This window comes from Anolis sagrei, chromosome 1 (genome assembly GCF_037176765.1).
Source record: "Anolis sagrei isolate rAnoSag1 chromosome 1, rAnoSag1.mat, whole genome shotgun sequence".
In the NCBI taxonomy this organism is placed as follows: Eukaryota; Metazoa; Chordata; class Lepidosauria; order Squamata; family Dactyloidae; genus Anolis; species Anolis sagrei.
In genome coordinates this window covers 298,988,460-299,008,406 of record NC_090021.1, presented here as the reverse complement: position 1 = coordinate 299,008,406, position 19,947 = coordinate 298,988,460, and the positions used below count along the sequence as shown (strand labels likewise).

General features: G+C 39.6%; 1 protein-coding gene across 1 annotated transcript in view; it reads right to left on the bottom strand.

Annotated features, from left to right (window-relative positions):
• Positions 1-19,947, bottom strand: part of NUBPL (NUBP iron-sulfur cluster assembly factor, mitochondrial) — a 90,167-nt gene that overhangs the window by 31,586 nt on the left and 38,634 nt on the right. The window contains exon 7 of the mRNA XM_060759519.2: positions 1,290-1,383. Within this exon, the coding sequence (XP_060615502.2) occupies positions 1,290-1,383 (94 nt within the window). The remainder of the gene's footprint in view (positions 1-1,289; positions 1,384-19,947) is intronic.

The window sequence follows — 19,947 nt, the reverse complement described above, 5'->3', positions numbered from 1 at the left end:
TGAAATTATTTTGATCATTAAAATCAGCAAATGTGACTGAAATTCATTTGAGAAGCAACCCGACTTAAGAAGAATGTATAATTTTTACCTAATCACTTTTCAGAGATGAACTATATTAAGGATGATTGAATGAACAAGACGTTGCAGGGATTATGCATCGTTTGACATGTACTGAATCTGGCTCTCATTCTCTTCACAAATTTTATGTGTAGAAATCCATTCCTCTGCCTTCAATATTCTCTAATAAAAAGCCAGTCAGGAACATTTTTATTTATCTATACCCCCGCTCCCAGATACACGTACACACAGTGCTATTGTCAACTAGAACATAAGGAAGAGGCTGCAATGTTCCTCATGTCTTGTTTGTGACTTTCCTATAGACATCTGGCTTACCCTGAAAGGAACAAAATACTGGACTAGAAGAGATAGTCTATAGGACTGAGCCAGGATGGCTGTTTTTATTATTTATATTAAAAACATTAAAAATACTAGTGAAACAGCATATAAAATAAAAGCAACAGGAATGAGTAAAAACCCTGCAGCACATGGAGCCAAAACACAACCAGCAACAAAAAAGAACAATGCTAAGATCTAAAAACAGTAAAACAATTCTTAAAGTATTGTCAAAGGCTTTCATGGCCGGAATCATTGGGTTGTTGTAGGTTTCACCTGAATCTATGGCAGACATCCTCATAGGTTGTGAGGACCTCACAACCTCTAAGGATGCCTGCCATAGATGCAGGCGAAACGTCAGGAGAGAATGCTTCCAGAACATGGATATACACCCAAAAAACCTACAACAACCCAATTCTTAAAGTGTCTGAAGATATAAACATGGCTTTGCCTGACATTAAAAAGACCATAATGAAGGCACTAGGCAAACATCTTTAGGGAAGGTATTCCATTGAGAATGGTACCTGGCAGCCACCTGCTTCATCTCATTTGCCAGTGTCACCTGAAGGATGGTGTTAATGTAGGTCTCACGTCTGGATAGGTTAACATGGGAGAAGATAATCCTTCAAGGAATGTGGGTCTAAAATTAGAGGTCTAAAAGCTAAAACCAGCACTCAAATAAGGAGGCAACTTATTGCAGTCATCATTGCCATCATCATCATTGATAACTAGTTTAGTTGGAAGCCTCCAGAGATAGCAGTTCTTTTGTAGAAAGACACTCTTATTCTACCATATATAATCTATTTTATAAGCATTATAAACAAAAATAAAACAGTTTTTTCACCTTATTCCTGAGTAGATATGCAAAAACTGGACTACATATCTATAAAAGATACCTGCAATCGGGACATTCTGTGAGATTGATAGTTGTACATCTCCTGTCCCAGGGGGCAAATCAATTACCAGATAATCCAGTTGATGCCAGTCAACCTAAAAAAAAAAGGGCACAGATCCATATGAGTAAGGAATGAGTCTTAAAACATATGGATCAAATCTACCACAATATGCCATTCAGCAAATACTACCTATGGCAGCATGCTTGGCACAAACAGCTCACAACAAAAATAATTGCTCATGTTACATTAAAAACTTTGTGCAATATGGAGAATGTGGAGAATTAACAAGTAGTTCTTGTGGGTTTTTTCGGGGTATATGGCCATGTTCTAGAGGCATTTCTCCTGACGTTTCGCCTGCATCTATGGCAGGCTTCCTCAGACCTCTGAGGAAGCCTGCCATAGATGCAGGCGAAACGTCAGGAGAAATGCCTCTAGAACATGGCCATATAGCCCGAAAAAACCCACAAGAACTGAGTGATTCCGGCCATGAAAGCCTTCGACAATTAACAAGTAATTTGTAGATGTGTGTGTTTGTGTCTGTTAATACCAAACTCCAACCGCTAACATAAAGACCCAGCAAATGGTACAGTCAGTGGCCTCTAAAAAGGCTTATCCAAGGTGCTCGGTCTATATTTGGAGATAGAAGTTCATCAGCATAGATTAAAATCTGGAATAGATTCACTGTACCGCTGATTAACAACCTCCACTATCATAAGAGCAATGGTTGTCTGTGTCAGTAGAAATCCCAGCACAATAAATGTGGAAGAGATGACAAGAGCCGTATCATGGAAACTCCTGCCTCTTCCCTGAGTGTGCAACGAGGAGAAATCAAATTACCAAAGAGCAGATTTGCATCAAGTTCCAAGTGTCTTAATGAAAGATAATATTGATCAAAACAATCAATCTGATTTAATATACAAGTCTGCCACTATCAAGTGTAAATAATAGACATTTCTATTAACTACCGAGTTGTAAAATTGGAATGCATCATTTTAAAGAAATAACAAAAATAATCTCTCCTACCAGGGCATCAAAAACTGCAATCTACCATCTATTTATTTCAAAACATCAGATGCATAACTAGTAAAGATTTACCTTCAGTAAAATAAAGGCTTTAAAGGAAATGATATATTTCAAATAAAGCCAACTTTAATAGCAGCGCCTAAAGGTCAGGAAAATAAGAGAGGAGACCTACACTCATACTAAGAGTATTAAATTGAGGATTAACATTATATTTCAATTCAAATGTTTACATCCAAACATGGCAATATGCCATCTACAGGTTTGTGGTCTACCAAATACTTGTCTCAATAGCCATCTTCCAAGACTACAGGACTGACTTTTAAAAAAAAACAACATATAAGGATAGACAATTTGTGGCCCTCCAAATGGTGAACTGCAACTCCTGCAATTCTTCTAACTTTGTCAATGGTGAAGTTATAGTTTAACAATTGGGGGTCACTGAACTAAAGGTGCAGATCACGTGTGTCCCTTCACATAGAATCATAGAATCCTTGAGTTGGAAGAGACCTTGTGGGCCATCCAGTCCAACCTCTTGCCAATCACATTCAAAGCACCCCCAACAGATGGCCATCCATCCTCTGCTTAAAAGCCTCCAAAGAAGGAGCCACCACCACACTCCAGGGCAGAGAGTTCCACTGCTGAACAGCTCTCACAGTCACGAAGTTCTTCCTAATGTTCAGGTGGCATCTCCTTTCCTGTAGTTTGAAGTCATTGTTCTGCATCCTAGTCTCAAGGGCAGCAGAAAACAAGCTTGCTCCCTCCTCCCTATGACTTCCCCTCACATATTTATACATGGCCATCATGTCTCCTCTCAGCGACGTTCAAAATCCCCCATCGCCACCTAAGAACCAGTGCTGATGTGAATTGCATTGCAAGATTATGTGATGTTAAAATACCCCTGACCCACGAACTAAACCTAATTTTGCGTTTTTAAGGCTGATACCTACAAGGTGGTAACTGGAGGCACAAAACTGACCTTGTGAGATAGACCTCAAGTGGATAAACACACACAAACATACCCCTGAAGCCTCTTATTCTATGAATGATAACAAAATGAGCCATAACAGGACAGAGCATGAAAAAGACTGCCCACATTTTATAATCAAAAGCATTATTCATTCATATTATTCATTGCTTTGGGTGGCTTTCAAAAGTGATTGACATTTATAGATCTCGAGAAGCTACAGAGATTGACCTTACTTATAAAATATATTGCTAACTCTTTTTATTTGTTATTGCAGTGCTATTTATAAGTAAGAAAAGTCATTGAGATCAATGTATTTAAGAAGGAATGAATTTTCTTAAAAAAAACAACAACAACAGAGTCAAAGACAGCTAGTAAAAAAACCTACATTAAAAACAGCACAGCAGCACTGGATGTGCTATAAGATAAACAAAATTAAAAAGGGGGCAGCCAAGTATACAAGGATGGTTTCTTACAGCCAATTGATACACAGAACTATCATGCTTCTTCCTCAATGTATTATACTTTCATCTCATGTTTCCTTAGAACAGAAGATGGCACATACACAGTTTGTGACAATTTCTGGCTGTCTCTGTGTATTTTAGGAGTGGGGTACATCAAACCTATAGAAGGTATGTAAATGCAAGATTAACCAAGGTGTACACTGTGGTTTAAACAGGACAAATCTGGTAACAAAAGAGTTGGTTATGACACAGTGTATCACCCTTGATTTATCCAAGTGTCTCCTTTTCCAAAATAATCAATTCCTTAGTTATGCTTCTGTCTCGGTACTTGCTGGAACTCAGGCCCCTTCCACACAGCTGAATAAAATCCCACATTATCTGCTTTGAACTGGAATATATGACAGTATGGACTCAGATAACCCAGTTCAAAGCAGATATTGTGGGATTTTCTGCCTTGATATTATGGGATATAGGGCTGTGAGGAAGAGCCCTCAATATCTTCTCAATACAAAATACATGTTTGGGTGATCAGCACATACACAAAAAAGCAACTATCTATACATATATCTATACACATAATAAAAGTGAAAATGCATATGTGTGTATGTGGCAGAGGTGTCCACTTACACAGACAAGCTTCCACCTCTACAAACAGCTTTAACCCACAGTGCTGAGGAGTCACCAAAAGCACTCTTTCCATGGACATTTCAGTTTATAGCAGGCACTGTGAACATGTCTCCTAACCCCTGCCAATGTCCTCTCCAAACACCATACTGCCCAGCACCCAAGTGAAGGCTTTCATTTGGGGACAATTTCATCCTAGATATTCTGTTTTTCCTCCAGCATGCACATCCCAGGGTTCCTTTCTCTCTCCATTGGTGTGGAATTTGCATTTAACCAGGGTTCCTTTCTCTCTCCATTGGTGTGGAATTTGCATTTAACCACCCACCCCACCTCCCCCCACACACACACACTGCCCTTCACTTAACCCTTTGAGCACTGAGCCCAGTCAACGTCAGAACTGTACCAAACTTGGCACACAGACCCAACATGGCCAAGTTTGAATAGTGGAATTTGGTGTGAAAGACCCACAATTTTGGGAATTGCAATTCACCCACATCCTTATGCATTTTCTAATGAGAGCATTCATAAAAACAACAGGAAAGACTGACTTTTTTTCCTAAGAAATAGAGTTACAAATTACCAAACTGATAGTGCCTAACATCCCAAAATAAACAATGCCTTTTTCAAATAACCCGGGCACCACTGCACTCCCAAGCTAGTTAAGTTAAAAAGAAAAAAATTCCAAAATGTCCAGCAGAGCAATACTTGTATGAAGCCAGATAAAATGGTAGAGTGATGCTGGTACTCACTTTTGAGGTTCTTTATCAAATAAGCTGTTGTAAAAAGCAAATGATGTGACAAAAGCAGAAACCTGACTTGTAGTATATCTGATCCATAATGATCAGATATACAATGAGGAAGGAATGGTCTGCAGACATTCAAACGGTGGTCTAGAAGAGGTGGACAATAACAGGAGGGCCAGGATTCATTCTTCTGCCCAGTACATTATGGACAGTATACAGACCACTGAAAATGTCATAAACATTTCTCAAAACTCCCTTTAACACTTCCCCAAACCCACTTCCAATTTGGAAACACTGACAGGAAAGATGAATTGCTCCGCCTGAAGTATTCCAAAGATGCAAATTTGTGTGTGTTTATTTTGACAAAGAAAAGGATAGAAAATTCACAGGAGAAAAAAATAGACTTGGGGCTGACACAGCTGAGATAACGGTTATGATTATGCTTTTTCTCTCCACAAGGAGACTCGTGCTATCCCTACTCATGCATGTGATGTAATGTTTTTAGGTTTCTCCTGAAGTACCTCTTTCTAGCTGACCTAAAAATAAATCACTACTATCCGTGTAGGTCTAAAGTTAACATATAGTACAATGTAAAGAGGTCAGTGTTAACAAGCTCTTTGTCTAATCTATATGGATCCCCGAGTCTGTTTGCATAGCTTCTACTCATGTCATAGTAGCTTGTTCATGTGGTTGGGGACATTGGTTTCTGTAGTGACTACAGTATCATCCAGGCCTTGGCCTTGGGGAAGTCAAAAACGGAATGGCATAGCCATTAATCTTCTACCTAAATCCATATTTCTTTTTCTTGTAATGATTTATTAATGTCAATGGCATTCACCAAGAACAGTGTGCCACATTCCCCCCATATGATAAATGGGGATGAGGAGATTTGTCTGAAGGGAAGTGCTATAGATCATTGATCCAGCAGGTAAGTAGCAAATACTCATAATTCCAACAGATTAAGAATGCTCGCGGTGATTCAAGAAATAAGATAGAAAATTTCCTTTCTTAACTCTCAAGAGATAAATGCCAAATCCCTTTCAAGAGAGTAAGTCATAAGTTTGGAGATTTAAGATATTCCACAATTATATATAATTAAACGTGGATGACAATGATATATTAGAGGAAAGGATACAGTATTACTAAGAGGACATCTTCTTAGACTTTAAATTTTAGTGGTATCCTTCATTAAATGGTATTTCACTGTATTATTGTGATCATTTTTAAAATCAGTGAAGGTAAAATCAGCTTAGTTAAGCACTGTCCAACTATTAGGTGTTTTCTTAGCAATCTCCTACTAAATTTGATCTTAACCGGGTGCAAGTTAATTTTTAGACAACTGATAATTATCATCAATTTTATATCCTGCCTATTCTCTACAACCAGGACTAAACCCATCTTAGTCAGAATCCGTCTATGTGGCCTGTGAGGCTTTCAATGTCAGGTCAACATAGTGACATCTATACAGACTTACAATTACAACCAATCCTTTGAAGACACCTGTGATGAAATCTACCTTTAAGACGACAAGGCCGAAGCCTGCATGACACTAGCTGTCATCTTGGAAGGCAGGCAGAGATAGGAGGAGGAGTCAAGCCGACTCCTGATTGGGTATAGCAATTGGGGGAGGAGTCGGTGGAGAGAGGGAAATAGGCTGTCAGCTGGTGACAGAGGAAGAAGTGTCTTGACTTGAGACAGAGAATGATGAAATTTTAAGATAGGAAGTTACAGTAGGGATCTGACAGGGAAAGAAAGTTTTAAGTGAGCCTTTAGACTAGGGAATAAGCAGACAGACAAGGGCTAGAGTTACTGTATTAGTAGGATCAGTAACAGGAAGACTTGTCTGTTTATACTGAGGAAAAGTATAATAGAGCTTATTTGCCTTGTGGGAGAGACAGATAGGGATCTGTTCTCAAGTGATACTGTGTCTAAAGATAGAGCAGTGTATTGAAGGAATCTCACAGTTGATTAAAGCTTTACTGTCAGTGGAACTACTTGTTTAAGTAACTAAGTCTCAACACCTGAATTACGCTTCTGTACCCCTCATGCTATGAGGTGATATTTGTTCCAAGTTCAATAAACTCTTTCTAGTTAACTTTTAACTGGTGTATGCCTCAATCTATCCATTTCCTCAGAACTCACTCAGATCATTTTAAAGTCCAGTCATCCAGTGAAGAAACAATAGAAGAATCAAGAGCTCAAACACCCCTTACCTATAACACATTCACACCTTTGGTTCCTCAGACCAATAGAAGCTGAGGTGGTGGCAGTAATACCTAACAAGAACATCGGTCATTTATAATACCTTTTCTCCTTTGCCTTGAGGGGCAGAGGTGGGATTGATTGCTTCTTTGTCCCCCTGCCCAGATATCCTTTAATTTTACTATAACACCTATAAGGCTGATGTGGTGCTTGGTGAATATTAGTTTGACACCCTGATCTGGTAACGCTATCAGATTTAATATAAAATGCACCAAACATTAACCAAATTGAAGTTAATGCTTTGGCCAACTCAAACTTGTATTCTACCCATTTATAGAAAAGAAATGACTTCTGCTTCCTAATTACGTTGTTTTTGCATGCCTTCAAGTCTTTTCGAACTTATGGTGACCTTAAGGTGAACTTACCATGGGCTTTTCTTGGCAAGTTTTGTTCAGAGATGATTTCTCATTACCTTCCTTTGAGGCTGAAAGTAACATCCCCATGGTCCCCAATGTGTTTACTTAAGCGAGCAGGGACTTGAATCCTCCAGAATTTGAGATAAGTCGTAGTTCAACACTTATGCCACTACACCATGTTGGCTTCCCATTATTTAGGATGCTGCAAGAATGCCTAGATCACCAGTAGAAATGTTGACATCTGAATGGTTATTAAACTTAGACATGCAGGTTTTTTGTGGGACTAGATAATCTGCTTGGGGTATGAATATATCAGTTCAGCAAGATTATGGATTGCATCTTTGCGTTCCATTAGAGAGAGAACATTTTGCATTATCAGGGCCTTGCTACTTTTTCATGACAACCCATCACATTCATCTTAATACTAGTTCCTGTCCAGGGAAAATGTCAGAAGAAAATATTTCAGAAACTAAATTTGAAACTAAAGCTCATATGCAAGTGCTTATTTATCAGCAACCTTATATCAAACCACTAATTGTTAGCCTAAATCAAAGCTTGGAAGGATCACATTATTTCTGGAATAATGAAGGCACCACAGTGTTTCTTTTTTAAATAATCTAATGACTTAAGATATTTGTACCTTTTCCAAATAATGAATAACCTTTGTAGGGTATTAATACATTTGCTATTTTAGATGTGCAATTCTTTGAATTTTAAATTTGTGATTTCAGTTATTTTAGGTAATCTGTGCCTTTAACTATGATATATGTTTTTATGTAAGATTATCAGCTACCGAGCAGTGATCTAAATCCTTCTAATCAGTACGAAGAACTGTGTCTATATGCAAATACTTCTTTGTAGAGGAATAAATTAGCTCAAGATTAACAAAGCATCAGGAATTCCCTATTTTGTAAACAAACAAATGAGCGCTGGTTACAAAATTATACCTGTAACACCCACCATCTGTCAGCCATTCTGCATGTGTGGAAAATGCTAATATGTTCACTGCTTCAATACATACAGTGTTATGAAACATTTCAGATGCTGGAAAGGTAATTGCACTTTGCTTAAACACAGCATTCATCTCTTTTTTTAAAAGAAGTTTCTTGACATTTATTGTTAGAGTGATGTAATTAACTGCCATGTGGTTCTCTGTATTTTCTCCCACTCAAGAACATCACTAAAGCTTCTGTGCAAATTAATCTAATCAATCACTCTGCATATGTGACAAATTAATATAAAAATTGTTTAGGTATTCACATAATATGCATTATAAGTGACATACATCTCATGGGGAAATGCAAGCACATACTGAAGGCACTGGTCTACAGAAATAAGAATACGTATTTTTTGAAAAGTAGCAAGGAGAAACTGCTAATTATGCTTTTGAGATAAGTCTGTGTTTCAGGAACAGAAAGTATTATATATTCATTTAATTGAAATGTACTTGAGAAGTTTCAGTTAAGCAGCTCCAGTCAAGCAGGACTGTAAAGACTCATTTTGGATGGAAGGCTAAACTATGAGTTAGCATTAGAGAAGATAGCAGAAATAGTTAAATAGAATAACTTTGCACTTACCTCTTTTTTCCTCCTCTGGCAGTGTCACAGTGAGTCGGAAATATTACCTTTTTCAAACTCAACAAGTTTGATCATTACTGGAGCAGGGAGGCATTCTGAGTGGATTATGGCAAGGCTACAGAATGTCAAATTCCCTCCAACCTCCTCCTCCTTATTTTCCATATAGTGGCAAATGCATTGAGTCATTGGGTGAAGTCTCCCTGGTTTGCACTTTTATGCAAAAATACTTTCATTCCCTTTTTGCTGTACAAGACAGAAAAAACGTATTGAACTTCCAGAAGCCAGCTGAGCCCTGGCTTAGGAACATGGGTCAGCTCTCAGAAGTACTGCCTAAGGGCACAGTCATTTCAACTGAAGAACATATTTGCCCTGCAAATTGTCTCTGGAAACATCTTAGTGTGATTTTTTAAAATTCTAATATGGATTTTATCCGTTTTATCACAGTAAAGGAGACAGTTCTGCAAAATAATCACAATGCAAGAGAGAAGCAAAGGGAATGCTAACTGAGGTTTAATTCAGATGGTCAAACCATGGGTTTGCCCATGTCTGAGTTAGGCACATCATCTCAATTCTGAATCAGCCTAGTCTTTGCCAGAAATGGATTCTTAGACAAACAATAGCCATGTTCAGAATTATTGATACCAAAACATATTGGCAAACACAACACATCTCCTGTTTCCACCAAAGTTACAAGTATATTCCACATTTCTATATAGATGATGCCTCCTATTCTTAGAACCAATGACGAGATAAATCCATTCTGTGACACATTAATAGAAAACTGCTTAGCAGTTGAACTTGGTGACCAAAAGGTCCCTGGTTCAAATCGGGGAGCAGGGTAAGCTCTCACTGTTAGCCCCAGCTTCTGCCAACCTAGCAGTTTGAAAACATGCAAATGTGAGAAGATCAATAGGTACTGCTCTGACAGGAAGGTAACAGCGCTCCATGCAATAATGCTGGCCATATGACCTTAGAGGTGTTGCCAGGTTTTTGGCTTAGAAATGGAGATGAGCACCAACCCCCCCCCCCCTCCCCGAGTCAGACATGTCTGGACTTAATGTCAGGGGAAAATCTTTGCTATCAGGGTGTAAAATCATAACAGATATTTGTTGCCGCACTAGAATTTCAGGTATTTTGCCATTACCAATTATCTGTTTTAAAACAACATGGAGGATAAATTCTCCTATTTGTAACATACTAAGATCTCATTAAAACTATTCTACTAAAAGCAGGGCTCCATCAACATTTGTGTAGAGAAGGGAGAGGTTGCTACCTGTGTAAAATATCTGTACCAGATATTGCCTATTATTCCCAACAGGAGGAACAGTCAAACTATGATAATTCAAAGACTCATTAGAACAGCCCCCTCCCTCTTGACCTTCTGTAAAAAAAAGTGAAAATGTGGCTATAAGAACAAGCCTTTGAAATCTAGCGCAACAGAATTATGTGAAATTGAATATTGGAACGGCTCAGATAATGATTTTGGACAACAAGGCTAACAGTGAAGGTATTAGTTTTATATATTGGTTTTATATGTTTTTTAAAGGTCTTGTTGTATATACTTTCTAATTCTGTTTTAAATGTGGTTTTAAGTGTATATTGTTAAGGCATCAAATAGTTGCCTGGCTGTAAAGCCCCTACCCTAGACACTTTTAAAAAGAACCTCAAAACCTGGCTCTTCCATTGTGCCTTTGGTGAATAGGTACTCAATCCCACATTATCCCTTATGTGCAATGTTCTATCACTGTAGTATATATTACCCCTTGTGAGAAAGCTTGATTCCACAACTCCCACCATAATGAGCCCTCCTCCACTAACAATCTGTTTCTCTTTTATCTCACCCGAGCTTTTTAACCAGTTTTAATTAGTTCTTTTAACCATTACATGTGGCCCGCCCATTGTCACTGCGTTTGTGTTTATTGTAATTTTATATTGTTGTATATTCATATGTTTTTTGTAATTATGATGTTGTTTATTGTTTGCATTTTTGGTTTGCGTTTGGTCGTTCTTTATTGTAATTGTTGTTTGGGCTTGGCCCCATGTAAGCCGCTCCGAGTCCCCAACGGGGAGATGGTGGCGGGGTACAAATAAAGTTGTTTATTATTATTATTATTATTAGCCGTCTTGAATCACCTTTGGGTTCAAGAAAGGTGGGATAGAAATATTGTAATGTATATATAAAAAGACATTACATTTGTTTTGCTTTCAAATTATAAACTCATAAAACAAATGAAATTATCATTTAACACATTACTTCCAAGTGTCTTACTGATCTATGGAAAATTGCTTACTGCTAACTATCAACATTAGAAAGATGCTTACTATGTATGTGATTGTGTGTGTGTGTGGTTTTGAAATAGGCTGTTGATAAAGGTAACAAAGATGATGACAACTATGCTAATAGCAAGGAAGTTGGTGTTTTATCCACAGGAGAACAAATTAAATTTCTACCCCATACTCTTATTTGTGAAAAGTATGTTCACAGCATTATGATGTCTGTTTCTTAATAGAAAAGATACTGATTTCAGCAGGCTATCCAATAATATGGAAAGTCTATTATGGGAATCCTTACACTTTTAGAAAGTGAAATAAGCAGAAACTCCCTTCTCTCACGTTGAACTTCATTTCCAAACCCTCTTTCCCAAGTGGAATCATTAACCATGTTTCCTGAAGAACACAGAATGAATATAAATGCTTTATAGGCAATATCCAATGAAGTTATTTTACAGCAGAAATACTTCTCTATCAAATTGGAAAGGAACAATTTCCCTTTAGCCCTTTCCGCTCCAAACCGCCTCTGGTAAACAAATAATAAATAAATAAATGTCCACAATACGGTCCATGGGGCCACAGTGAGAAAGGAAGGAAAGTGTCATAACACCAAGACTGCTAATGCAACCTTGCATTTAGGATTTTATTCATCACTAGCTGTGCCCTGCCACGCGTTGCTGTGGCCTATAGTAAAACTTATCAAAGTTGAGGTAGATATCTGGACTATTATGAAAGAGAGGTCCCTACCTATTCCTTCCCCCTTTTCCTCCCCCTTTCTCTCCTTTCTTCCTTCTCTACCTCTTTCTTTCTTTCCTTCTTTCACTACTTGGTTTCATCCTTCTCTCTTTCCTTCATTCCCTCCCCCTTTCTTCCTTTGCCTTTCTTCCCTCCCTGTTTGCTTCCTTCTTTCACTTTTTATTTCCTTTTATTTCACCACCATCATAACAATAACAATAATGCAATGCATTGCCTCCGGGACCTGACACCTCTCCCATTCCCCCTAAAAGGGTCTCAGAGGAACAATAGCATAATAATAATAATAGAAATAACAACCTTTACCCGCCACGTGTTGCTGTGGCCAATCTTCCCTCTTTCTCTCCTTCTTTCCCTCCCTCCCTCCTTCCTTCCTTCCTTCCTTCCTTCCTTCCTTCCCATCTTTCCTTCTCCTCTTCTTTCTCTATCTCTTTCCTTCCTTCCTTCCCCCTTTTTCTTTCTATTCTGCTGTCTCTCTTTTCTTTCCTTCCATCTTTCCTTTTCTTTCCTTTTCTTCTTCCTCTAACTTTCCTTCCTTCCCCCTTTTTCTTTACCTCCCTTTCTCTTTCTTCCTTCTTTCCTTCCTGTCTTTCCTAGATTTTGACAGGGCGGGAAGGAGCGGGGTGGGGTTTGGAGGTGGCGTGAAGTAAAAGGAGGTAAGATTGGGGCAGGGGAGTGATGGAGCGTGGGGTTGCGTGTGTGTGTGCAGCAGCGGGGGGGAGTGATGGAGCGTGGGGTTGCGTGTGTGTGTGCGGCAGCGGGGGGAGTGGGGTTGCATGTGTGTGTGCGGCGGCGGGGGGAGTGGGGTTGCGTGTGTGTGCGGCGGTGGGGGGAGTGATGGAGCATGGGGTTGCGTGTGTGTGTGTGGCGGCGGGGGGAGTGGGGTTGCGTGTGTATGTGGCGGCGGGGGGAGTGATGGAGCGTGGGGTTGCGTGTGTGTGTGTGGCAGGGGGTGTGTGTGTGCGGGAAGCGGCGCGGCGGGGCTTGGAGTGGGCATGGTTTCCGCAGAGGGAACGTTGGCCGAAAGGCCATGTGCGCGTGCCAGGGAACTTGCGGCTGGGCGCCAATGCGCATGCTCAGTTGTTTTGCCGTTTTGTGAGTGTGTTGCTGTGTTGTTTTTCATTTTGAGTAGATATGTTTGTACCTTGTGGGTTGTGTTATGGGCACGGGAATTTTAGTTAAGTTTTGTTGGGGTTTTTTTGAGTTTTGTTCTTTTGCCATTTTGTGAGTGTGTTGCTGTGTTGTTTTTCATTTTGAGTAGATATGTTTGTACCTTGTGGGTTGTGTTATGGGCACGGGGATTTTGGTTAAGTTTCGTTGGGGGATTTTTGAGTTTTGTTGTTTTGCTGTTTTGTGAGTGTGTTGTTGTGTTGTTTTTCATTTTGAGTAGGTATGTTTGTACCTTGTGGGTTGTGTTATGGGCATGGGGATTTTGGTTAAGTTTTGTTGGGGGATTTTTGAGTTTTGTTGTTTTGCCGTTTTGTGAGTGTGTTGTTGTGTTGTTTTTCATTTTGAGTAGGTATGTTTGTACCTTGTGGGTTGTGTTATGGGCACGGGGATTTTGGTTAAGTTTCGTTGGGGGATTTTTGAGTTTTGTTGTTTTGCCGTTTTGTGAGTGTGTTGTTGTGTTGTTTTTCATTTTGAGTAGATATGTTTGTACCTTGTGGGTTGTGTTATGGGCATGGGGATTTTGGTTAAGTTTCGTTGGGGGATTTTTGAGTTTTGTTGTTTTGCCGTTTTGTGAGTGTGTTGTTGTGTTGTTTTTCATTTTGAGTAGGTATGTTTGTACCTTGTGGGTTGTGTTATGGGCACGGGGATTTTGGTTAAGTTTCGTTGGGGGATTTTTGAGTTTTGTTGTTTTGCCGTTTTGTGAGTGTGTTGTTGTGTTGTTTTTCATTTTGAGTAGATATGTTTGTACCTTGTGGGTGGTGTTATGGGCATGGGAATTTTGGTTAAGTTTCGTTGGGGGATTTTTGAGTTTTGTTGTTTTGCCGTTTTGTGAGTGTGTTGTTGTGTTGTTTTTCATTTTGAGTAGATATGTTTGTACCTTGTGGGTTGTGTTATGGGCATGGGAATTTTGGTTAAGTTTCGTTGGGGGGTTTTTGAGTTTTGTTTCCTCGTTGGATGCCCCTAACAAATTTATATATATAGACTAGCCGTCCCCTGCCAAACGTTGCTGTGACCCAGTCTGTGTATATGTATTTTGTGTGTGTACATGTGTGTGTGTCACTCATTGGCCTGATAAGTGTATTGTGTCCAAATTTGGTGTCAATTCGTCCAGTGCTCTTTGAGTTAATCCCACAAACAAACATTAGATTTTTATTTATATAGATTTGCATTGCTATCCTCTATGCCAGTGTTTATCAACATTTGGGTCCCCAGGTGTTTTGGCTTACAACTCCCAGAAATCTCAGCCAGTTTACTAGGCCATGTTTAAATATGTGAGGGGAAGTCATAGAGAGAGCAAGCTTGTTTTCTGCTGCCCTGGAGACTAGGATGAGGAACAATGGCTTCACACTACAGGAAAAGATATTCCATTTGAACATTAGGAAGAACTTCCTAACTGTGAGAGCTGTTCAGCAGTGGAACTCTCTGCCCCAGACAGTGGTGGAGGCTCCTTCTTTGGAGGCTTTTAGGTAGAGGCTGGATGGCCATCTGTTCAGGGTGCTTTGAATGCAATTTTCCTGCTTCTTGGCAACGGGTTGGACTGGATGACCCACGAGCTCTCTCCCAACTCTATGTTTCTATGATTCTATGTTAGGATTTCTGAGAGTTGAAGGTCAAAATATATGGGAACCCACAGGATGAGAAGCACTGCTCTATGCCTTAAGAAAATCTTTACCATTGCATTTTGTTAAACTTGCAGGAGAAGAAAAAACTACTCGACATACCTCACGGTTTTCTGTGTCACTGTATTGCAAAGAAGAACTGATATTTTAAAAACTGACTATAAAGACCATTTCTCAATGTTGTCTGATTTTATGTGAAATGCTATGAGCTTCTTCCACTGGCTGCAATAAAATGCATTAGGAATATTAGATCTGGCTGACTTAATTTTCTTGAGATCTTTATTTAATATTTTATATCCCTGCCGTGATGTCTGGGAGCCCTTTAAATTCAGTATATTATTATACCATAAACCAAGATTAAGCAAGCAATTTTAGTGGCTTACATGTTGCCAGAAAAGAAGAAAGAGGAACAGAATGAACCACTTCTCCCACATCTCTTATACATCAAAAATTAGAACTAGGAAATTAAAGAACAAATACAAGAAAAAAAATCAACTCTGAAAAACAGCTGTGGAAGAGCAGTTTGACCTATACTGACCAGTGACAAAATGAAGTGATAGCGTCAGGAAGGCATGTAGCCGGGGGGGGGGAGGGCTTGAGGGGCTTCTGCTCCCCCCGCCAAATTCTCATGGTGGTTCGCGAAAAGGCCTTACTGGTGCATTATTTAAACTGTTATGTTTATTCATATCATGATCTGATCACCATACTCAATATATCCCATATGCATGGGGGTATTGGGGTAATGATACAAAAGGTTTGCTAGGGTAGACCCTCTTTCACTCAGACTCAGCCCCCCCCCCAAAACTCAGCCCCCCCCAAACCCCCCCTGAAAAAAATTTAGCCCCCCCCCCCCCCCCAAAACGAAATCCTGGCTATGGGCCTGGCGTCAGGAATTTTACAATGAATGCCAACAATACAAACATGTAAGCCTTTGGGTTGTTGTAGGCTTTTTGGGTTGTTTGGTCATGTTCTAGAAGCATTCTCTCCTGAGGTTTCGCCTGCATCGTTGGCAAGCATCCTCAGAGGTTGTGAGGTTTGTTGGAAACTGGAAAACTGGGTTTATATATCTGTGGACGGACTCTTGTCTGTTGGAGCTAGGTGTGAATGTTTCTATTGGCTACCTGTAAGCCTTTATTTAATGTGTATATAAGATTCCTGAAGATCTCCAACACAGTGGTCCCATCAAAAAATTAGTCATTAGACAGCTTGTCAGAAATAGGCAACTAGTCACTGTCAGCAGAAATAAAAAGACTTTCAGTGCATTATAATCCAACACATGAAGTTCTAGAGAGTTATAAAACCAATCTCTACAGGAAATTCTACTAGTCTTTGCCAGAATATGCCACCTTTTTGTTGTGCTGCAGGATTAGGGAGCACATTATTCATACACTAAAGGAAAGTGCTTGATTAGAGGGAAGCCCCTGTTAAAAGCTTTCTACTGTCACAAGTGAATGAGAAATCATTAATGGCCTCTTTGTCACAGGACCATATTCCTTTTCCCCCAATCTGGATTTGCTAGAGTACGATTACATTTTTAGTTGCTAGGTAACAAATGAGTCAGTAAATAACATTATCAACATACAGAGGAAAGAAACAGCCATCTGCTTCCCATTGGGGAATTAAACTGGCTACATCAATATTGCAGTTACTGCACATCACTTCATCCCCACCAAAATAATCAGTGGTCTCCTGGAACTGCAGTTTTTAGTGGGGTCAGTGGTGATGTCCGCACTATGACATGAGGCCCATTCCCATATAGAAGAAGTACTATTATTCTGCAGTAGTCCCATTCTATAAAATCCTAGGGCTTGTAGTTCAGTGAGATACTCGAGCGTTCTGGGTGAGAATTGTAAAGGCTCCTCCATAAACTGCAAATCCCAGAATTCCATAGAAGAGAAACACAGTAGTTCTTCTGGATCTGGCCCAGCATTTAACTTCAATAGTAGGTGTATGCAAAACGGCACAGAATCCATTCTGTTTTCGAGTCGTCTTCCTCCCCCCCCCCCCCACCACCCCGGTTCTATTTTTGGAAAGATTCTTAACAAAATGGAAAGGGAAATCAGGGTTCAAAATTACGAATCCGAATGCCCCCCCCCCCCTCCTAATCTTCCTGAAAACAGAACAGGGTGGACCCACAATTTGAAATGAAAACAGAACGGACTGACATGCTCCTATGTGATCAACTATGGTCAGCCCTCCACATTTACTTGGGTAAGGGCAAGAGAAAAACTGAAAATAAAGGAACTGCAGTTTTGTAACCTGAGAAAACATCCCTTTAATCCTTTGTCATCTAAAATTTCTAGGTTCTCCAATACAATTCTGCAGTAACATCTGCTGGATGCAGGCCATGGAATCATAATGGAGAAGCTAGAAATTCCTCGCTTCAAATCAAATCTGTAAATAATCAAATCGAACCCACAAATGTGGAGGGACAACTGTAGATAATTATGGAAAACTTACAAGCACCTTTCTGCTTCTATTATGCAACCATTACCACAATCAGTAGGTGATGATGGTGCTTCTCTTCCAAAATGCCATTGAAAATTTAGAATAGATACACCATACGAATGTTAAAAGGTTGTTAGACTATCGATACAATTAAAAGCATGTCTATACAACAAAGATAAATGTAGCACACTCCCTTTCCCCATGAGCAATCATCCCTCAAAAGGTTGTTGAAACAAAAGGAAGTCTTCATCTGCCTATGGAAGAACAACAAGGAAGGCATCAGTCTAGACTTTCTAGGATGGGAGGCCAAGAGACTGGAAGGAACCACCAAGACGACCTTATCCCGTGTTTCCTCAACATAACTGTGAGAATGCCAGAAAAGAATGACAAATCCTCTTCAGATCTCAAGACTTGGGCAGGTTCATAGCTTGAATTACAGTCTGTCACACAGCCTAGACCTAAGCTATATAGGGTTTGTAGGTCATAACTAGCATTTTGAATTTTGCCCAGATATATACCAGCAGTCAGCATAGCTGTTGCATCAAGAGTATCCTCCCTATAGCCAACACCAGCTGACTCTTTGGCCAAGCTGGTGTTTCCCAGCACTCTTTGAAGACATCCCTATGGGAGTGCATTACAATAACCCAAGGTATAAGGGACCTGTAATACCAAATTGTTATATGTTTAGCAGCCATTGACAGCCTTATTCTAGGCCAGTGTTTCTCAATATGGGGGTCGGGACTCCTGAGGGGTTGCGTGGCAATTTCAGGGAAGTCACCAAAGACGATCAGAAAACACATATTTCTGATTGTCTTTGGAACCCTTTTGGCAGAGAAGGCTGAAGATCTCTCCGCCTGTCCTTCTCTTAGTTTTTGGAAACAGACAGCAAATTCTCCCACCTCCTGCTCTCTGGATTTAAGTGAACGAACACTTCAAAACCCAAGGGCAATGCCCACCAAACCCTTCCAGTATTTTCTGTTGGTCATGGGGGTTCTGTGTGGGGAGTTTGGCCCAATTATATTATTGGTGGGGTTCAGAATGCTCTTTGATTGTAGGTGAACTATAAATCACAGCAAATACAACTCCCAAATGTTAAAGTCTATTTTCCCCCAAATCTACCAGTGTTCCCATTTGGGTATATTTTGGAGTATTTGTGCCAAGTCTGGTCCAGATCCATCATTGTTTGAGTACACAGTGCTCTCTGGACATAGGTAAACTACAAGCAAACCCAGTATTTTCTGTTGGCCATTGGAATTTTGTGTGCCTAGTTTGGTTCAATTGCATTATTGGTGGAGTTCAGAATGCTTTTTGATTGTAGGTGAACTATAAATTCCAGCAACTACAACTCCCAAATGTCAAAATCAACCCCCCCCCAACCTCCCCCCCCCCCCCAGTATTTGGGCATATCAGGTATCTATGCCCAATTTCGTCCAGTGAATGAAAATACATCCTGCATATCAGTTATTTACATTACAATTGGTAACAGTAGCAAAATTACAGTTATGAAGTAGTAACGCAAATAATGTTATGGTTGGGGGTCACCACAACATGAGTAACTGTATTAAGGGGTCGCGACATTAGGAAGGTTAAGAACCACTGTTCTAGGCAAAGTTTAACTGTGCACTACACACTTCTTTCACTTTGTAAAGTTCTTTTCTCAGAAAAGAGACATTCACTGTCCATATAAATCTACCTCTTTACCATTCTGGTTCCTAGAAGTGAAATAATGCACCATGCTGCTGTCTGCTGACTCCAATTACATTAGCCATCTAACTATATCAGCCGGTATTCTGTAAAGCAGTACTTATCTTGTCTTCATTATAGGTCAATTCACTGTTTATACTAGGTTAACATTGTTTATAGTTAGACTGAATAACTATAGACTCTCAATGACAAATGTATACGTACATTCCACAATTATTTCAGGTCATATATTCACAGTTTTATAGGGTTTGTATCCAAAGATGACAATATTTCACTACTTTTTTCTATTAGGTTTCTGTTAGGCCTTGTAAATCTACTTTCAAATACATTGCCTATTTTAAAACCGTATGCAGCATACAGTACTAGTGAGAGAGAAGCATAAGAGGACCTGATGCTTTCAACAATAGCAAAAGATCTACCATAATATTGAACCTTTTCTTACAAGGCATGTGGGATTACGTATAGCTTGTGAAAGTAAAATCTATTGTTTCTTATCAGCAGTGCCTTCCACAAAGTCACTCAACAAACGGTAACTGACTAGACTAAGCTTTGGGTCGATAACTGGAACACAAAAAGTTACTCTGTACATATTAATAGGCTATCTAACTCACTATTGCTTGAACCATCTGTCAGTGGAACTGCAGGATTTCACAAACCTTCCTTTCTCAACTACATTCTGG